The sequence below is a fragment of the Cynara cardunculus genome, assembly GCF_001531365.2.
Source record: "Cynara cardunculus var. scolymus isolate 2C chromosome LG 3, CcrdV1, whole genome shotgun sequence".
Lineage (NCBI taxonomy): Eukaryota > Viridiplantae > Streptophyta > Magnoliopsida > Asterales > Asteraceae > Cynara > Cynara cardunculus.
In genome coordinates this window covers 10,847,844-10,868,094 of record NC_037530.1, presented here as the reverse complement: position 1 = coordinate 10,868,094, position 20,251 = coordinate 10,847,844, and the positions used below count along the sequence as shown (strand labels likewise).

The 20,251-nt window shown below is 34.8% G+C and overlaps 1 protein-coding gene across 1 annotated transcript; it reads left to right on the top strand.

Annotated features, from left to right (window-relative positions):
* The first annotated feature begins 2,404 nt into the window (after positions 1-2,404).
* LOC112508838 (vacuolar protein-sorting-associated protein 33 homolog) lies at positions 2,405-18,196 on the top strand. Its single transcript, XM_025113635.1, has 22 exons — positions 2,405-2,509; positions 2,615-2,654; positions 2,794-2,874; positions 3,318-3,512; positions 3,607-3,717; positions 3,845-3,910; positions 3,987-4,094; positions 4,229-4,273; positions 5,101-5,157; positions 6,715-6,812; positions 7,379-7,430; positions 7,594-7,650; positions 7,957-8,019; positions 8,106-8,212; positions 15,162-15,284; positions 15,415-15,496; positions 15,580-15,650; positions 16,457-16,537; positions 16,767-16,824; positions 16,943-17,001; positions 17,677-17,770; positions 17,897-18,196. The coding sequence occupies exons 1-22, from the start codon at positions 2,457-2,459 to the stop codon at positions 17,984-17,986; spliced, it is 1,791 nt and encodes a 596-aa protein (XP_024969403.1). The 5' UTR covers positions 2,405-2,456; the 3' UTR covers positions 17,987-18,196.
* The last annotated feature ends 2,055 nt before the right edge of the window (positions 18,197-20,251 follow it).

Here is a 20,251-nt window from a genome sequence, read left to right as displayed (position 1 = left end):
TATTTAGAAGGAGGTAAATTATAAAGCATTTGAATCTCTCCTTCATAGAAATCGAGGGTTTGAGAGATCTATGAGATGGGATTTCTTCAAGAAGGGTCAGAACCATCTTCTTTGAGGGATTTTTCTTCAGATCTAAGCAACGAGTTTGAGAGATAAACAACACCCGTAGAAATCAAGAGCTCAATGATCGAAGAAGCAAAGGTGCGTGAGCCTGGAGAAATCTGTAAACCACAACTACAAATCGTAAACAACAGCTACATATCGAAAACCATAGGAGAAATAAGAGCGCAGAGGTTGAAGAAGATGAGCGCCATGAAGCTTGAATGGAAGCTCGGAAGGTGAACTGATGCTGGAACTTAGAACGTGTAAAATAGGTTTTTTTTTTTTTTTTTTTTTTTTTTTTTTTTTTTTATGGAAGGGGTAGTTGGGGACTTAATGGGAAATTAAATGGTTGAGTCTAAAGGAGTATCATTTACGAGCTGAGTAATTAAGTCATTTGCTTACCAAATAAGCTACAACGGAACATGTATTTATGGCTGGGCGAATAAGTCATATAGGCTATATAGCCCATTAAGCACAACCGAACATGTATTTATGGCTGAGCGAATAAGTCATATAGGCTATATAGCCCATTAAGCACAACCGAACAACCCTTAAGTCATTCAAACCCCTTATTGCCTCATTGTTGTCCACTCTCTATCACCCATTACCGCCTTTGGCATGCGCCATCGATCTCCCTTCTTTTGCTTGTTTTTTTATCTTCTTCATTTCCTTTTATGTCTATACATGCTCGATTAAATTGTTGTAAAATAGGGAGAATAAAAAAAATAAATAAAGAAGAGGGATATTGCTGACAGGGGTCAACGACTGTGGCAGGTTGTATTGAGAACAGACAAAGATGGAGCAACGATAAGTGGCAAGGGAAGAGATACCGTTGTGTGTGAAAGGTTTGAATGATAATAAATTTGGAAATGATAAAATTTATTTAATTTTGTTTTACTTTACAACATTCATAGTCGATTATATAAAACCATTTTTTATTCAAAAAATGCATGTAACTAATCTTTAAAATAAAGATATTTAGAAAGCTAATTATTTAAAACAAAATTTTAATAGTTTTTTATTAAAACAATAATTAAAAAAACTTAATCATTTAAAATAAAAAAAAGGTTAAATGCATGAAATAACAACATACTTTCACAAAATTTCTTATTATAACATTCTACTTTTGTTTTTCTTTATTATAGCAATGTACTTTCAAATTATTTTTTATTAAGGCATTGTACTTTAAAAAATCTACCCATAATAGCAATGGGTAACTTGTTACCTTTTAAACCGGTTAACCCTTTGACTTTTTTGCTTGTGTGACTTTAATGAGGTGATGTGGATGACACGTCATTTTAATGACTTAACTAAAATTAAAATAATTTTTTTTTTCATTGCTATTATCTAAAAAAACATTTAATTTTTTTACTTTTTCTTATTAAGTTGCATTTAAATTAAATATTCTTAGAGTAAAATATTTATTAAATAAATATGCACTATTATTTTCGAGATATATTTTATTTGTAAAAAAGACAACTTTTCCTATTTTATGTTGTTCAAATAAATACATATATTTTAAAATTCTCTTTAAAATATTAACGAAATAAATTGTTATCTACAATTTTTAATATTAAAAATCTAATTAATTTAATATATTTATACGTCAAGTAAAAACTTTTTAAACAAATATAATATATTCGTCAAGTAAAGATAATATTTTGTGGTAAAAAAAGAAYAATTCTTATTTTCCTTTTTTCAAAAAACATATATTTATTTAAAAATATTAACGAGATAAGTTGTGTTCTACTAGTTTTGTTGATATTAATATATTAATAAATAATTTAGAATTTTTTTAATTCATTTAATACATTTATTAAAAAATATATAAAATATAATATTAAAATTAAAAATACAGTGTTTAATAAGAACTAGTAGATGCTATAATAAAATAATTTTGAAAGTACAATGATGTAGTAAGAAAGTCACATCACTATAGTACATGTGGACAACCTACGTGGACAATGAGGTGGCTTGAAAACCTAGTATAATGAGTAAATTTAAATCAAAAGGTTACCCAATGCTATAATGGGTAAATTTTTCAAAGTACAATGTCCTAATAAAAAATAATTTGAAAGTATATTGTTGTAATAAGAAAAACTGAAAGTACAATACTATAATAAAGAAATTTATGAAAGTAAATTGCTATTTTATACATTTTGCCCTAAAAAAATTTATTACTCATTTTGAAATTGAAAGCTTATTTCGGGTAAAACTTGTTCAAACTTCAAAGCCCAAAATGCAATAAGCCCATTCGAAAGCCCTAAATCCATTGTTCTTCGTCTTCCCCGACTGATTCTTCCCGTCTGATCACACAGGGCCAGGAGGGACACAGAGATCGTAAAAAGGGAAAAATGGCTCAAATTCCCAATTTACAGAACGGACCTATCAATTTCACTCCTTTAAGGTCAGATACCTAAGCATGACTCAGTTTATCTGCTTCATTTAGGTGTAAATGTGTGTATCCTTTTCGTGACAGTCGTTTTTCTTTTGATATTTTTTTGAATTACAGAGATCAGTCTCAGAAGGAGCTCTTAACAATTTTAAAGAATGTAAGATTGATTTCACAGACTGGAATTCTACTCAGTTCGTTCGTTATTATACGAATTTGATCTAATTTAATAAATTAAATAAGTAACTGAAAGAATGAAATGCAATTAGTTTACTTTTACTTTTGATGAATATGTATAGATTCGAGGGAAAAAGTGTTTGGTCATCGATCCCAAGCTGGGCGGTTCTCTGTCATTGATCGTTCAAACTTCGCTTCTCAAGGCAAGTCAATTCTAATTTCTGATATTGTATGCAACTTTTGGTATGTTTTTTAGATTTTAGAGTAAATAGATTTCTTAGGTTTGAACAAAAGCAGGTACAGAGTTCTTTAATGGTTGATTAACATTTGATATCTACATAGAACTTGACAGTGTACGTGTGTAGAAACTAGAAAGCTATTGTTAATTGTTAAATTTATACTATATCCATACCATTTTGAATCTGAAAAGGGGTAGGTTTGACCTCAAAACCAGATTTCTGTGTTTCCCATCCCAGTTTCGGTTTTCAAGGCAAGTATTGGTAGGAAAACCCAAATGTGAAACAAGAACTGGAAGTTGATAAAGGCAAATGACAACTCTCAAGAATACAAGTTTTTAATCCTAAAGGTGCCACGACTTGGGTTATCTATGTGCTAACTGCCAGTACTACATGTTATGCACAAACAGGAACATGGGGCTGAACTGCATCATCTTAATGCGGATCCAATTGAGACTACCTGTTCAAAAGTGGTCTACCTTGTACAAACTCAGCTTCATTTGATGAAATTTATTTCTTCGCATATTCACAATGACACCTCAAAAGGGCTTCAAAGAGAGTATTTTGTCTATTTTGTTCCTCGTCGTGCTGTTGCATGTGAGAAAGTAAGCTATTTTAGAACCTGATATAATAGTTTTAACCTGGCATGTGGTTGCATAATCATCTAATTAATATCTATAAACGCCATTCACTCTGCAGCTTCTTGAGGATGAGAAAGTTCATAATCTGCTAACTATCGGGGAGTTTCCGTTGTATGTTCTTCCACTCGATGAGGATGTTTTATCGTTTGAACTCGATTTATCTTATAAAGTACGTATCTGTTACATTATTTAGATGTTAACTCATGCCTTCAGTTCAGAGTATTTACTTGTTCATTCTCTATTTTAGTTAATTCTGTGTGATTGGTTTTCATCCTAATTGGTTTTCATCCTAACAGGAATGTCTTACTGATGGTGATACAACATCTCTTTGGCATATTGCGAAAGCCATCCACAAGCTTGAGGTTCAGTTGGTTTATTACTTATTATTCTCTATATATATCAATGTTATGAAATTTTTGATATATATGCATTTTGCAGTTCTCTTTCGGCCTAATACCAAATGTTAGGGCAAAAGGAAAAGCATCTGTACGTGTTGCTGACATGCTTAACCGTATGCAAGCTGAAGAGCCTGTCAACTCAACTGATGTAATTTGGCATTATATCAATATATATGAAGTGACACATGAGAAAAAATTACTTTCTATTTATAGTAGTAATCATAAGTTGATGTTATATTTGTAAAATAGCAACTATTCTCACTCTTCTTTCTGAAACTGCAGATGGGTGTCCCTGAGATAAATACCCTTATCATTTTGGACCGAGAGGTACTTAATACGATTTTTGGGATTAGGGTTTCTTCTATACTGACTTTTTTTTCCCTGTAAAATGCAATGCAACTCCTAAATGTACTATGCATGAGTATTCTGATTTATTTTGCAACAGAAAAAGTTAATGATCTCCTTGATAGATCAAAAAACGCATCTGATCCATGAAAAATATTTTCCTCTTTGAAGAGTTTTCCTACTAAGATGGTCAATGATTGTTCCAATTATAAGCCCTTCTTAGTTGCAAGCTGCTCCGAGTGTTTACAATGTGGACAGTAAGAATTTGTCATATGCTTGATTGGAATTTGGGAAATATGGTAGTTAATTAGGTGTGAGGATTTGTTTGTGTTCATGTTCATGTATATACTCCAAGATTATGCTGAAAATAGTCCAATGAACCAGGTTTATAAAAATTTGGCAACTTTCAGCACTTAAAAACAGAACCCTGTATACAACACCATGATTAAGTGGAAAAAGGTTTTTTTGCTCCTTGGAATTGCTGAAAGGTTCTGTAATATTGAGAACCTGACAACATGAAAAGTATGAGAGGCATGGACCTTTCTATATCTATGTCAATAGATTTTTGTTACAGAAGTACTACTATGATCAATATGAGGGTTATATTTTCATCACATGTAATTATTGATCGATCACCTCAAAACTTAGTTTAGTTTCAGGTCTTCCATTTGGTTATCTTCCTATTTATTTGATAGAATCATCATGACTGCTGTTGGTTCACAGTGGAACAACGTGAAAGTATCTTCTTGCTATCTTACCATCATTTAAGCATCTGTGTTTAAACTTGCATTATTGTTTTTGCATTGCAGTTGGATATGGTTACTCCTATGTGTTCTCAATTGACATATGAAGGGCTTATGGACGAGGTAAAGGCAATATAATGTAGCCCTTATTCAAGTACTCTGCTCACCATATTTTCACATTTTGTGATCTGTGATACTATTTCAAGCTCAAACGGCATTTCTAAGTTACCATCGAATCTTCTTATGCAGGCGTGCATTTGTTTTTCTATCTCCTATAGATTTTCCTCTGTGCCCACCTCACACTCCCAAAGCATAATTTATTTCATACTTCATTTTCCTTTGCCCTTCCCATAACTTCGAGAGAAGGGGTGCCTCTTCACAAAGGGGGTTGCGGTGACCAGGCCCGGGCTAGAATTTTGTTAAAGATGCTTTAATCCAATTCCCTTAAATAAAGATTCCATGTTATCTTCGGTCTACAAACAGACTCAATTAGGGGTGCTTAAGGGTTCGGTTGATCGGGTTGAAGGCATTTGAACAACCCAACCCAATGTTGGCGGTTTGAAAAATTTCAACCCAAACAAAAGTGCAACCCAACCCAACCCAACCGTTCGGGTTGGTCGGGTTGTGTTTAAACAAAGTAAAATCAACATTGGGAACATAAAAATAAAGGAAACTTTCTTTTGAAATACGATCAATCATTTAAGAGAATATACGAGTTCATCAAATATTTAGGTATTACATATAACTTTCCAATAATGTCCTCTTATGAGTTTCATTGCTCGTTGTTGCCGAGTCGTTTTTTGGTAACCTATGTACATATTAAAGAGAAATACAAATAATTTTAGAGAAGCCGTTAAAACTTTTATCGGGTTACTTTGGGCCTAACCCAAAAGATTCGATTTTCCCTAATTTTGTATCGATTATATGACAGGTTACCTCGGGTTGATTCTTTTCGGGTTGGGTTGGCCGGGTTGATCGGTTTTTGAGCACCCCTAGGCTCAATACCTATGATACTGTTAATTACCAGAAATTCTTGGACTTTCTCATTACTTAGATAAAAGGATCATGTGCATGGTGTATTCCAGTGAGAACCATTTGCTCCACTGAGGTGGATAGATTTCATGGTAGTTACGTTTGTTCAGTTTGGAGTTCGTGTTCTAAAGTTTACAGATGTTAACCAATTAATTTTTATCTAATTTTAATCTTATTTGAGTACATCAGTAAATCGCAAATTTGGTCTCTGGAATATAGTTACATCCTCATGTTTAGTCCATTGACCTTATTTTTGCACCCTCAAGGTCCTAGACTTACATTTTTAGATCAATTATGTCCCTGAGGCTAACACTGTTAGTAATCTCTGTTAAGAATGGCAAGTACACATCAGATGGGGTTCTAGTAACTGAATTTTGGTCGTTTTAACTATCTTTATCACATCCTCTTTCTATATTCTTTATTCTTTTATAAATCAAAATACATAAACATATAGACACAATATCAGTGAAACATATCAGGTAAATATCTTTAATCAGTTAATCAATTTGTTCAAAGTTCATGGTTAAATTGCTTCTTATGTATTTATTTCAGCAATAAGCATGTATCATACTCCCATAAATAAAATAAATTTCAAATGGTAATCTGTACAAGTTCTTGCCAATCCTTTAAAGCCATCTCTATCTGCAGTTTTTACACATCAATAATGGTGCTGTGGAGATAGATGCATCAATAATGGGTGCTAACCAACAAGATGGGAAAAAGATGAAGGTTCCTCTTAATTCAACGTATGTTTGCTCTATTCTTATATTGCTGTGTCACATGGCGTACATATTTGATCATGTTTTATTACTTATTTTCAGTATAGCTTTTGATGCTTTTATTCCCGTCACTTGTACTCCTATTTCATTTGATGGTATGTTCATTTATAGCCCTGATACCCCTTTCTTTTTTGTTTTTTTCCCATATGTCTGATTGTCTATTTTTGGCAAGTCTCTTCCCTCCTTTTTGGAAGAGGCTAAATGAGCGAATGACTTCATAACAGGAAGGAAAAATCCATCTATGTGGGACATTACTCTAGTGACTACAGACTGCCAAGAGAATTCAGCTAGGCCAGTCGGAGGACTAGCACTTTTACCCATCTTAGATGATGGGATTTAGCACTTAAATGTGTGTGCCTGAGTGCACTTTGGGGGTGGCATTGGTTCTCAAGATTTTTGTTTTTCCTTTGTTTCTGTTATATTCCAGATGCCACACTTACTTATAACGTTTGTGAGAGATGCTTCATCTCCAAGTTTCTGTATTGTGTTTTCATTTGAGCCTCTTAGAATGATGCCGTTTGATTTTATTTCAGTGACAAGCTGTTCAGGGAGACTCGGGATCTTAACTTTGAAGTTGTTGTTCAGGTTGATCTATGATAACCATGATGTATATGTCTTTGTATGTACATATATTTTTTAAGTGTGCATGTATATACACATTTACTATTTAGATAGAATATCCTTCTGTACTCCAATAATCACTGCCTTAGAGGTCCTCCCTTAGTTGCCATCTGCAGTATGATTGCAGGTTCTACGTCAAAAAGCAACATCCATGAAGCAGGACTACACAGAGATGACAACTACTGTAAGTCGGTAGTTTTTTCTTATGAATGAGCAAGCATCATTATTTGTATTTGATCCATGGTGATTGAAATCTTTGTTTCTGTTAGCAATATTTTTGCTCTTGTAATTTGTTCGTCCTTATATTCTTGAATGGATTGACAAAGGCCAAGTTGTGCGCAAACTACATCTGTATTTAGATTATTAAACGGTCCATCTAATTTCATCCTATGTTGGAAAATTGTTTTATTTTTTAGTGGGGTTAAACACAAAGCTGTTAGATGATTAAATGGTCCTATTTTCTCTTGATAATTTAAATGGTTGATCTCAGAATCAGACAGTCTCTGAATTGAAGGACTTTGTCAAAAAGCTCAACTCATTGCCAGAAATGACTGTATGTGCCTTCTCTGACTCTTTTTTTCCGACCATTGTGGTTCATAAGCAAGTTCTGGACTGTAATGCTGTTTGTTGTTTCTTTAGAGGCACATCAATCTTGCTCAGCACTTATCCACGCTTACTTCAAAACCTTCGTTTCTCGGGCGACTTGACATGGAACACACTATTGTGGAGGCTGAGAGCTATGATATGTAAGCTTAAATAACATCTTATATTAGATGTAGAAAATACAATTAGTGAGCTTTTATCATTATGTCATAAAAAAATGTGCCTTGGATGGAGAAGCATGTCTTGGCTTAGACACTTTTTTATCCCAAAAGTCTTATCTTTCATTTTCTGTTGATTCTTGATCTGAGTCCTAATGTTTTTTTATATTGAATTAGATCTTGAACGATCTTATTTTGACATTTTTTCTTGATATCTGTTTCTGAACTAGAAAGAAAAATATTGGTTTAATGTATGTGGTTTGACCAAGAGCCAAAGCTAAGGTGGAACATGCTGATATTTAAGATTTTATGCTACACAATACTAAACTAACCTTTGTGGTGTGCTGGTTCTTTAATGTAATGGTGGTGGGCGACGTGTTGTATCATGTCCAAACATGACTTCTATGCGAAATCTTTTTTTCAGATGCATTGGGTCAATAATACACAAGATTGACTTTGGTTGCAAGATATTAGTAGTGGTGGAGTCAAAAGATAAATCAAGAATGTTTGTGCAATCCTGAAATCCCTTCTAGGTTAAACGACAAGTTTTAATGGATGATCAGGATGACATATGTATATGTGCTGTTCAGATAACAGGAAGACCCTGTGTTATATGAGTACAAAGATTGTGCCATAAAAAGCAGCCTGTACATAAGATAAGTTCAAGTGTGTTGTGGATTTTTGATCATGATGGATGAATACAGAAAATAAAGTGTAGGAAGCAGCAGCTGGAGAAATTAGGGAAAGTTTTCTAGATGGTCTGGTCATGTTCTATGGAGGACATTAGATCAATTAAAATTAAGAATTACTTGTTTAAGGAGGAGGGTTAAGAAGAAACCCCATAGGAATGGAACAACAATAATCTGGGTAGAAGAAGTATACGCGTGACTTCATTAACTAAAAGATGGCTTGGCCAGGAAAACCTGGAGGATTGCAAATAAAAAATCCAAAATCTTTTAGGTCGGTTCTAAAGCTTACAGGAATTAATTGGGTAGATTGCTTCATTCATTTCGTTACTTTTTATGCTTATTGTCCACTCCTTGTCTATGCATGGGAATATTTTGCAGCCTAGCAAAGTAGTTTCAGATGAAGTCTTAGTTAACTAAAGTTGATTCTTATGAACCCATAATCTAATTGCACTTAATGCTCCAAATTTTTGATGATTAAATTCCTGTTTCGTGGGTAAATTTTTTTAGCTCCATGACCACTAATGTTAGTTGGTTATTCAAATATTGGTTAGCTGGTTATTAACAATGCTGGTTAGTTGGTTGTGTTTTTTTCTTTTTTCTTCTATAAATGTAAAGAGTCTGTACTTGACTTTAGGGCAAGTAATATAGAATTTAACTTTTCATCCTTGAGTTGTGATATGGTATGCTCATCGTCTTTGTCTTCATCTTTTTCTTCGATGATTCGACTGTCCTCTATCTAATCCTCGTCAGATTTTGAAATATTTAGACTTAATTCTTGTTTGATCAAATTTCAGATTCATGATTATAGGTTAGGCGTCACCACTTCATTTTTTGTTTCTTAAAGTATCTTTGTTTCTTTTCGTCTTGAATGCTCTGTAACAATCGACAGAATCATTTCTTATACTTGAAGACACGAAGAGTGTAGTAGTGACTTTGAATTCTCACTCAACATTTCTCACATTGTTTTCTTCACCACCAATTAAAATCCACACCCAAAAACAGAGATTGGTCACTTAAAGATAAGAAAACTTAACAAATGAAATGAAGCAAAAGCTTGAATTAGAGCAGAAAGCATAGGGGCAATAGAGGAACTGAAACATCAACCAGATTCTGTAGATGGAATTATGATATCAGGTCCCAAAATCAAGATGCCAAGAACAATGTCAGGTTCTACTGGCAGGCTAAAACAATTTTGGCTGTCTTCAATTGCCATGCCTTCACAGTGATGAGAGAGGAAGATGTGTGGGTTCAGTAATAAAGTAGATAGCATCTAAGGGTTCGTGTCAAGTTCATATTGTTCTTGTCAAGAAATTAGAGAAAACGATGTAGAGAGAATTTTGGAAGAACCGAGAAATTGAAGGAATCTTATTTTCGAAATTGGGATTATTTTTACAAATGAAGATAACCCAACCTATTTATAGGCAATAGCCAAGTCAAGCAAAGCAGAAAAAAACAAACAAACTATTTCAATTAAAGCCACACCTAACAAATCTCCACCTTGGCTTTAATTTTAGTACAGTAAATTTTTTATTTCCAGCTATCAATATTTAGGAGATCTAAACAATGCCTAAATTTGTTCAAAGAAATGGATTTCGTCAGTGCCTCAGCTGGATTGTCATCGGTCTTCATTTTCTTCACTTTAATTCTCCTTTCCGAATGTATAAAGTGATAACGAACATCTATATGTTTCGTTCTCTCTTGATGCACCTGGTCTTTTGCAAGACAAATAGCACTCAGGCTGTCACAAAAAACTACAGTATGATCTTGATGAAACCCAAGATCTCTAAGCAAACCTTTCAGCCAAATCCCTTCTTTTGCAGCCTCCGTAAGAGCCATATATTCAGCCTCTGTTGTAGACAAAGCAACAGACGGTTGTAACGTTGCTTTCCAACTCACTAAGGCATCTCCAACAGTGAACACATATCCCGTTAATGACCTCTGTGTGTCAAGGTCAGTTGCGTAATCAGAATCTGAAAATCCAGCCACAATACAATCTTCTTCTCCTCCATAAATGAGACCTACATCAACTGTGTCTTTGAGATAACGAAAATACGTTTCACGGCAACTCAATGTTCTTTCCCCGGATAAGCCATGTAGCACGAAACAACACTAACAGCATGAGCTATGTCAGGTCTGGTGCAGATCATGACACACATAAGACTTTCTACAGCACTAGAATAAGGAACTTTGATCATATACTCCACCTCAGCCTCTGTTTGAGGTGCCAAAGCCACTGATAATCTGAAATTTGCCGATGAAGGTGTGCTTACAGCTTTCCAGAAGCCATACCAAATCGAGAAAGTATTTTCAAAATGTAACTTTTCTGGGACAAGAAAAGTTTACGTCTAGATCTATCTCGGATAATCTCCATACCAAGAATCTTTCAAGAATCTTTCGAGTAGCCCCCAGATCTTTCATGTCAAATTCAGAATTAAGGAGTCCTTTTAACTTCTTAATTTCAGCCATATCACTAGCCGCTAATAACATATCGTCCACATAAAGTAGCAGATACACATGTGACCCATCAACACCTTTCTTATGATATATACAACAATCCTAAGGGCTTCTAGTAAAACCATGACAAACCATAAAGCTGTCAAAACATTTATACCACTGTCTCGGAGATTGCTTTAACCCATAAAGCGATTTTTTGAGCTTACAAACATAGTTTTCTTTACCTTGAGCTACAAAACCCTCTGGTTGACTAATATAGATTTCCTCTTCAAGCTCACCATGTAAGAAAGCCGTTTTGACGTCCAATTGTTCCAACTCCAAATTTGCTTGTGCTACTAGTGCCAACAACACCCGAATGGATGTATGACGCACCACCGGCGAGAAAATTTCATTATAATCAACCCCTTGCCTATAACCTCTAGCCACCAAACGGGCCTTGTATCTCACACTTTCAGCTCCTAGCAGCCCTGTTTTCCGCTTAAAGATCCACTTACAGGTCATAACTTTTCTGCCTTGAGATAACTTCACTAATTCCCAAGTTCTATTCTTGTGAAGGGATTCCATCTCTTCACTCATGGCTGTTATCCACATATCAGCCTCCTTCGTTGTGATTGCTTCTTTGTAAGTAGATGGATCAAAGAACTCCATTTCTTCAGCAACTTGCAGAGCATAGGCCACCATGTCATCAAAACCATATCGAATTGGCCTACCAACTTGTCTTTGGGGCTTATCTAATGCTATAGATCGAAATTCTGCAGGTTGGTGCTGATTTTTGGCACAACAAGTTCAGTTTGAGGCGATTTACTGTTTTGTCCAGCAGTATTCTCGCCTTCATCAGGACCACTTAACTCGTACTTCACCTGTTCGGACACACTCTCCTCTTGAACACTTGGAGTAGATGAATACCCCACGCCACGTGACATATCCTCATCAAACACTACACCACGGCTGAGAATCACCTTTCATTTATCAAGAGACTAAATTCTGTAGCCCTTTACTCCAATTCCGTATCTCATAAACAGCCTTTTCTTTGATCTTGGTTCCAAATTTTTTTCACTAACATGGTAGTATAAAGGACAATCAAATATTCGTAAGCCTGTGTAATCAACCGACTTACCGGACCACACCTCAATAGGAATTTTACAATCAATTGCCGTTGCCGGGGATCTATTCACCAAGTAGCAAACCGTGTTTAACGCTTCTGCCCAAAAACTTCTAGTCAACCCTGCATTTGACAACACATCTCACTCTTTTCAACAACGTTTTATTCATCCTTTCGGCTACTCCATTCTACTGTGGAGTGTGCCTAACTGTTCCGTGCTTGCAATCTTTACAAAACTGATCAAACTCACTTGAACAGAACTCCAATCTGTTGTCCGTTCGCAGCCGCTATCTTCTTCCCAACTTGATTTTCAATGAGAACTTTCCAATCTTTAAACTTCTCAAACGACTCACTCTTATGCTTCATGACAAATACCCAAGTCATCCTAGAGTWGTCGTCAATAATTGAGAGGAAGTAACGACCACCACCAAGTGAAGGAACTTGCGAGGGACCCCAACAATCAGCGTGAAGGTAATCTAAAGTTGACTTCGTTGTATGGACAACTTTTGAAAAACTCACTGTCCTTTGTTTTCCAAAGATGCAATGCTCACAAAAGCCTAATTCAGCAACTCTATGACCTCCAAGAAGTTCTTTCTTGCTGAGAGTTACTATGCCTTTCTCACTAACATGCCCTAGCCTCATGTGCCACAGATGTGTCAAAGCTGACTCATTCTCTACAGGATTAAGGGCTGGTGCTACTGATCCAACAACCGTGCTACCTTCAAGCACATACAAGTTACCTCTCTTGACTCCTTTCATCACTACTAATGCACCCTTAGTGACCCGAATTACTCCACCCTCACCGGTGTACTTGAATCCTTTTGAGTCGAACACTCCCTAAGACATTAAATTTTTCTTCAACCCAGGTACATGACGAACATTTGTTAGAGTTCTCACTGTCCCATCATGCATTTTAATGCTCACGGATCCAATTCCAACAACATTGGACGACATGTCATTTCCCATCAAGACATTTCCGGTTGCAATCTTATCATAGGTGTTGAACCAATCCTTATGTGGTGTCTTGTGAAATGAACATGCGGAATCAAGAATCCATACTCTGACTGACTTTTGCAATCAACCACCGAGAGCACTTCCTGAAGCTTTATGGCGCAACTCTCGTGAGTGCAAACTTGAACGATCTTCTTCCATAGTAATTATGTCTCTACCAACAACGAACGAGTTGACAAAAATTTCATATGAAGTGGGCAACGAAACCAGTAAGATGAGGGCGGCATCCTCATCTTCAATCTTGACTTCAACATTCTTCAAATCCATAAGAATGGAGTTTAACTCGTCAAGATGTTCCTTCAAAGGCATTCCCTCATTCATTCTAATGAGAATAACCTTTTCTTTAACAACAACTTGTTCGTTAAGGACTTGGTCATGTAGAGACTCTCTAGTTTCAGCCATAAAGACGCAGCAGTCTCTTCATCGGCAACTTCCTAAATCACCTCATCCGCCAAAGACAACAAGATGGTAGAGTGAGCCTTCTCATCTTGTTGTGCAAACTCAAATTCAGCCATATCTTCAGGAGCCAAGGGAATCCATATGCCTTCTTGTTTTAGGAGAGCTCTTATCTTAATTCTCCATAAGCTGAAGTTGTTATTTCCTGTAAACTTGTCTATCTTGATCATTTGTGGAGGCATTTTCTGAAATCTTGAAAAGAACTATGGTACAAGATTCAAAGCTGATAAATCAAGAACAAGTATCCAAATTAATTTTTAATTGGGTCGGCAATTTTCTAAATTGGCTGTTCAAAATTGGTACTCCAAAGATTGATCCCCACAAAATCGACCATTCAATAAATCAAAACATCAAGTTTGATTGGTGGTCACAAGTCGATACCTCCAATTAAGCACCCAACAACAAAATTGATTGTAGAAGAATCAATTTAGACCGATGAATTTTAGAAATTGATTGTTGTTGCCGATGAAGTTGCCGATTCCTCAAATTGACTGCTGAGAATCTGTCAATTTACACCATCAATTTCCAGAATCGAGAAGCTCTACCTTGAATCGAACACCAAATTGACTCAATTGCTTGCCAGCAAAGAACGATTCCAGAAAAAGGCGACTCAAAGACAAAATCATAATCGATAATAAAGCGAAATCCAAATCGATTAAGGAGGAGACCAATTTTAGCGATTGGAAGGAACCCTAACGCTCTGATACCAATTTGTCAAGAAATTAGAGAAAACAATGTAGAGAGAATTTTGGAAGAACTGAGAAAATGAAGGAATCTTATTTTCGAAATTGGGATTATTTTTACAAATGAGGATAATCCAACCTATTTATAGGTAATAGCCAAGTCAAGCAAGCAGAAAAAAACAAACTAACTATTTCAATTAAAGCCACACCTAATAGTTCTTGTGATCAATTATAGCCAACCTTGGCTAAGGCTTGCACTAGAATAGATTTCCCATCTGATATCGCAAAAGACCATATTCAATTGTAGCCTAGCCTTTTTTGGGTAGGAAATAAAGTGATAATGTCAGCACCTGTCAACTAAATACAGCGGTTTGTTAAATTGAACTATTATATGTTTTAGTAACAATATATAGATTCAGTAATATCTGTTGGCACATGTATTTACTTCTTCTTTGTGTCATTTAAATATTTGGTAGGTTATATTCGTTGATCATTCATATAGTGCTTGACCATCAAAATGTGATATTTTATGTTTACAGATGCTTCGAGTACATTGAAGAGATGATTCATAAGCAGGAGCCTTTTGTTAATGTCCTACGACTTCTTATTTTACTTTCAGTTACCAATGCTGGGTTACCAAAGAGGAACTTTGACTATCTAAGGTAAGGATAACACAGATTATACGAATTCATCTTACTCTTCCTCTTGACTCTTACTATTTTTCACTTTTTCTGGATATTGTCGTATGTGAAGAATTAACTACTTTTCGGCCTCTTGTGTCTCCTGATTTAGGAGAGAGATTCTTCACAGCTATGGTTTCGAGCACATAGCTACTCTTAATAATTTAGAAAAAGCTGGGTTGGTCAAGAAACAGGTTCGTATATGTCTCTCAGCCAGTCTGTCTACCTCTTCTTTCCTGATATTGCAACTGCTTTATAACACTCATGTCCTGTGCAGGAGGGAAAAAGCAACTGGTTGATGATCAAACGTGCTCTTCAGCTTGTAGTTGAGGATACTGACACGACCAAGTAATGTATTCATATCGTCATTACCAGTGTATAATATCATTTCTCCCCAAGCTAGCCAATGTAAAGTTTTCTGTGGCGCTCGCCCAAAAAAAGAACAGAAGAAAATAAATTTTAATTCAAGTCAGTCCCTTAGGATCAAGTGTGCCCCGACTGTGCTGTACCTATGCATTTTATAACAAGACTTGTTCAAGAAAATCCTTCAATTTGAAATGTTGGAAGCTGTTCAACTGAACATGACCCCATGGTTACTTCTAACAGGTTCAAACTCTATCAACAGTAGCCTGCCCAGGAAAATTTGGGTTTTAGGAAAGAAAGTTTAGCATGAGGCAGGTCAATCTCTTTGCACTTAGGAAGAAGTCTTCGTCTTGATTTTTCAATTCCATGGAGGTGGTGGGTCCCCAAATCAAGGAAGACCCTTTTTTCTCAATTATAGAGGGACCTTTCTGTCTGCGCCTCTGATATTCAATAATTAACCCCTTCTGTTGGACTCCATATTTTTTATAATTTGGATCGGCTGCTTATGGAATATGAAGGACGCAACTCTTTGTTGCTGACCCTGTATCCTGGCAACAAAGCTTGTTCAATCTTATTGACTAGAATGCTCACAATCTGTCATACCATTGTCACTTTAATTGCGGCAAATGCATGTTTAGTCACAAACATATCAAATAATGAATTGGGCTGAAAAGTGATTTAGAAACTATGGTAAATTTGTAAGTGAAGATTGTTATTTAGTTTTTGATTATTTAGTTGATGTTCTAGTTCTTCTGCAATTGACTACTAACATTCCTTTTTCTTGGTGGCAGTCCCAAAGACGTTTCGTATGTTTTTTCTGGATATGCACCTCTCAGTATACGCCTGATTCAACATGCAATTCGATCTGGATGGTGAGCTTAATCTCATTTTTTGCCAAGTCCATAAAGGGACGTTTTGCCCTTGATTTACTTCTTTCTTTTTCTTTAAATGGTAGCAAATACATCGTGTAATATGATTGGCTGATTTTTCATCAGTTCATGTAGCAGAAGTTTTTCTGCAAGCTATTCTCCCTTTTCTTGTCTTTTATTTCTTCTTGTTTAAACATTGCAATATATCAACTTGTATTGTATGGTCCTTCAGGCGTCCCCTCGAAGAAATATTGAAGCTTTTGCCTGGCACACATACAGAGTCGAAGAGGGTTAGTAACTTATTTACCACATCTTGCTCTTTTCTCTTTTTATCTATTATTTACCCGTCATTTGTATTTTATTTTTGACGTATTACAATTATTCAACTTGTTGACCATATTGCTACAGAGTGCATTTGCAAAGAGTCCATCATTTGATATACTACCAGGGGGTTTACGCATGGACAAGTATGCTTTCAGTGATATCTCATCCTTAATTATGAAATAAATCACATAAGAAATATCATCCTTATATACACATGTCTGTGCTTTTGTTTTCAAACCTCCTATTCTCCCTTTGTTTCCACTACAACAAGAGATGAACAAATGCTGTTCCTATCTAGGCATTCTGCTGTCGATATACTTTTCCCTGTGCATATGTTATGGGAAAAGACTATTCATGAAAGAAAACTAACATTCTAAATTTTTATCATTACTTCTGTCCGAAGATTGTTTGTGTGTGTGTGTGTGTATAGTGAGAAGAGAGTCCCTTCTTTTACAAACCCAATAATCTGTAAAAACTTGCCAACTATTTTTCATGTGTTGTTTCAAAACGTGTGAAAATGCAATGTTTATGAAGTGTTGTTTCATATGATACGTTCAGGACTATTTTTTCCACACACAAAACAGTCCCATAAAACCTTTGACATATGAAACAACACTGAACAAACAATGCATGTTCACGTGTTGTTTCATATGTGAAACAACACATAAAAAATTGTTTGTAAGTTTATAAAAAATTTGGGTTTGTAAATGATTCTGCGTCTATATATATATATATATATATATATATATTGTGAAAAATCTGTTAGTTGAAAAGCAGTTATATACAAATGGTTTAGGTTTGAATTACATGAATTTCAGAGTTGAAGATGGGAGGCGTGCTCTTGTTTTAGTTGTATTCATTGGAGGGGTAACGTTTGCAGAGATTTCTGCACTCCGCTTCCTCAGCTCTCAGGTAATGTCTACTATTTTCAAGACTCAAATACCTGACGATGAATTGACACAATACAAATGACTGATTATGAATCCCAAAAAATATAAAGAAGGTTCAGTTACCGTTTGATTTGAATGTTTGTTGTAGGAAGGGATGGCATACGATATTATCATAGGTACAACAAAGATCATCAACGGTAATACCTTGATCGAAACCTTCATGGAGAAGTTGGGCTGATAAGCCTTTTCGTGTTTTCTGGATTGTGGTTTTGCATTTGGCTTCTTGTTGTTTATGTGATGGTGGTTTGTTTGTGATTCCCTCTTATCCTGCTACAAGTTTGTAAATTTAGTGCTACTTCATTCCATTAATGTTTGATCCAAAGCATATTTGGCCATCGATTTTTCTCCTTGTGTTGAACTTGGTTAAAGTTCCTCACGTTTTGAGTTCGAATCCTCTGTGATTACTGATTACTGGTTATTGATTACTGAGGTGTGTTAATCAACAAACAAAAAGTATGATCATAGGTTCTCTCTCTTTTATATATATGTATATATATATATATATATATATATATATGTAAGACGATAATCAAATGAGAACTACAAAAAGGTTACAAACTTATGAGAACCGATGTAAAAATATCTTTTTAAATTAGTTTTTTTTATTGAAAGCTTATGATTTAACATATTCTTTCATATATGTTTGTGTAAAATTGCAAGTGAATTTTTTTTTATTCATTTAGTGAAACTAAAAACACATAAAAAAATTTATATGGTGAAACAAATACATGTAAAACTATCACGTTATGAAACAAATATATGTGAAACAATATTTTAAGTCCTAGCATTTGATGGAAAAAAAATCATGAAACGATTTTCTTTTAAATCGGTTCTCATGAGATTTTTAATTTTTTTGAGGTTATCATTTAATTTGTACAAAATCACATATGATTTTACATTAGCATCAAAAAAATGGAAACGGATGACTTTTGAACTTGTATGATTTTGTACGTGAATATATGTGTGTGTGTGTGTGTGTGTATATATATATATATATATATGAATCATTTATGAAACTGTGATCCGATATTTGGTATGTTTGGAATTTACTGTTAACTGTGATCCGATATTTATATACATGATGGAAATTGACACATGTGGTTTAATGATTGATTATTGGGTTAAAGGAACTTGCACAATGAAAGCCATGTGCCTTGTAACTGTGATTCCCCGTTCAAGAGGGATATATATATATATATATATATATATATATATATATATATATATATAGGGTTAGGCTCACGTGAGACCAACCTGTTTTCGTGAGACCATATTTTTACACGTAACTTTCACAGCAAAAACACTGTGAAGGTTTAAAAAAAGTCGAACCTTCACAACAAAAATACTGTGAAGGTTTTAAAAAGTCACCTTCACAACATTTTGCTGTGAAGTTTCAAGTGTAAAATGTTGGTCTCACGGGTCTCACGAAAACAGTCTGGTCTCACATGATCCCAAGTCTATATATATATATATATATATATGAGCGATCAAATGAAAACCACCCTCATTTGTAAAAACCGTACAAACCACCCTCATACATCGATTTCATTGTTTAATCTTATGAAATTTTTTCATGAAATTGTTTAATCTTGTGAAATTGTTTCATATAATACTTTTTTTGATAAATTTGTTTCATATATGATTATGAAATTGTATCATATAATGTTTTATGAAATTTTAATGAAACTGTTTCATGTATTTCTCTAAAATTAAAATAATGAAGATGATAATATCCATGATTAACACCCTCCACAATAAAAATGATTAATCAACCTCTCATAATTACAAAAAAATAAACAAAATGAAAAAATTATGATTAGTTGAATGAGTTTTTCACGGTTTTTACAAATTGAATGATTTTTATTTGAACGCTCCCCTATATATATATATATATATATATAGAGAGAGAGAGAGAGAGAGAGAGAGGGTTCAATTGAAAACCGATTTTCGGTTCAACAGAGGGACAAAGAAGAGCGTCCACATTCAGTATGAATAACGAAGGTGAAGTTCATGAACCATACATGATGAATAATACAGTATTAATGATGAATAATACATGATCATGGTCCATATTAAATTGATTCACTATTCATGATGAATAATACACATTCATCATGAATAAACATTATTCATACGCAGGGGATACATGTCGCGCTCTCCTGTGTTTCCTGGTTCACAACCAAAACTTGGTTTTCAATAGATACATACATGTATGCATATATAGGGTTGGGTTTTAGTGAGAATGAGAGTTAATGTGGAAAGCGTAATAAGGAATCTCCACCTTGGATGCACATTAGGATCAGATGCACCAAGTTGCACCAGAATAATTCTCGTATTAAGCACGATTCATGGATATATTTGAGATTAAATGTGATCAAATGTCCAGATCCTTTCTCACACTTCACACCTTAACTTTTCTTCTCACACGATCCTTCGCCTACAT

Excerpts from the sequence above, each read along its gene's own strand:
- LOC112508838 (XM_025113635.1), top strand. The coding sequence starts at position 2,457 with ATGGCTCAAATTCCCAATTTACAGAACGGACCTATCAATTTCACTCCT. Across the intron at positions 7,651-7,956 it reads ACACAGAGATGACAACTACT|AATCAGACAGTCTCTGAATT; the intron begins GTAAGTCGGTAG and ends GGTTGATCTCAG. Across the intron at positions 15,285-15,414 it reads AGGAACTTTGACTATCTAAG|GAGAGAGATTCTTCACAGCT; the intron begins GTAAGGATAACA and ends CTCCTGATTTAG.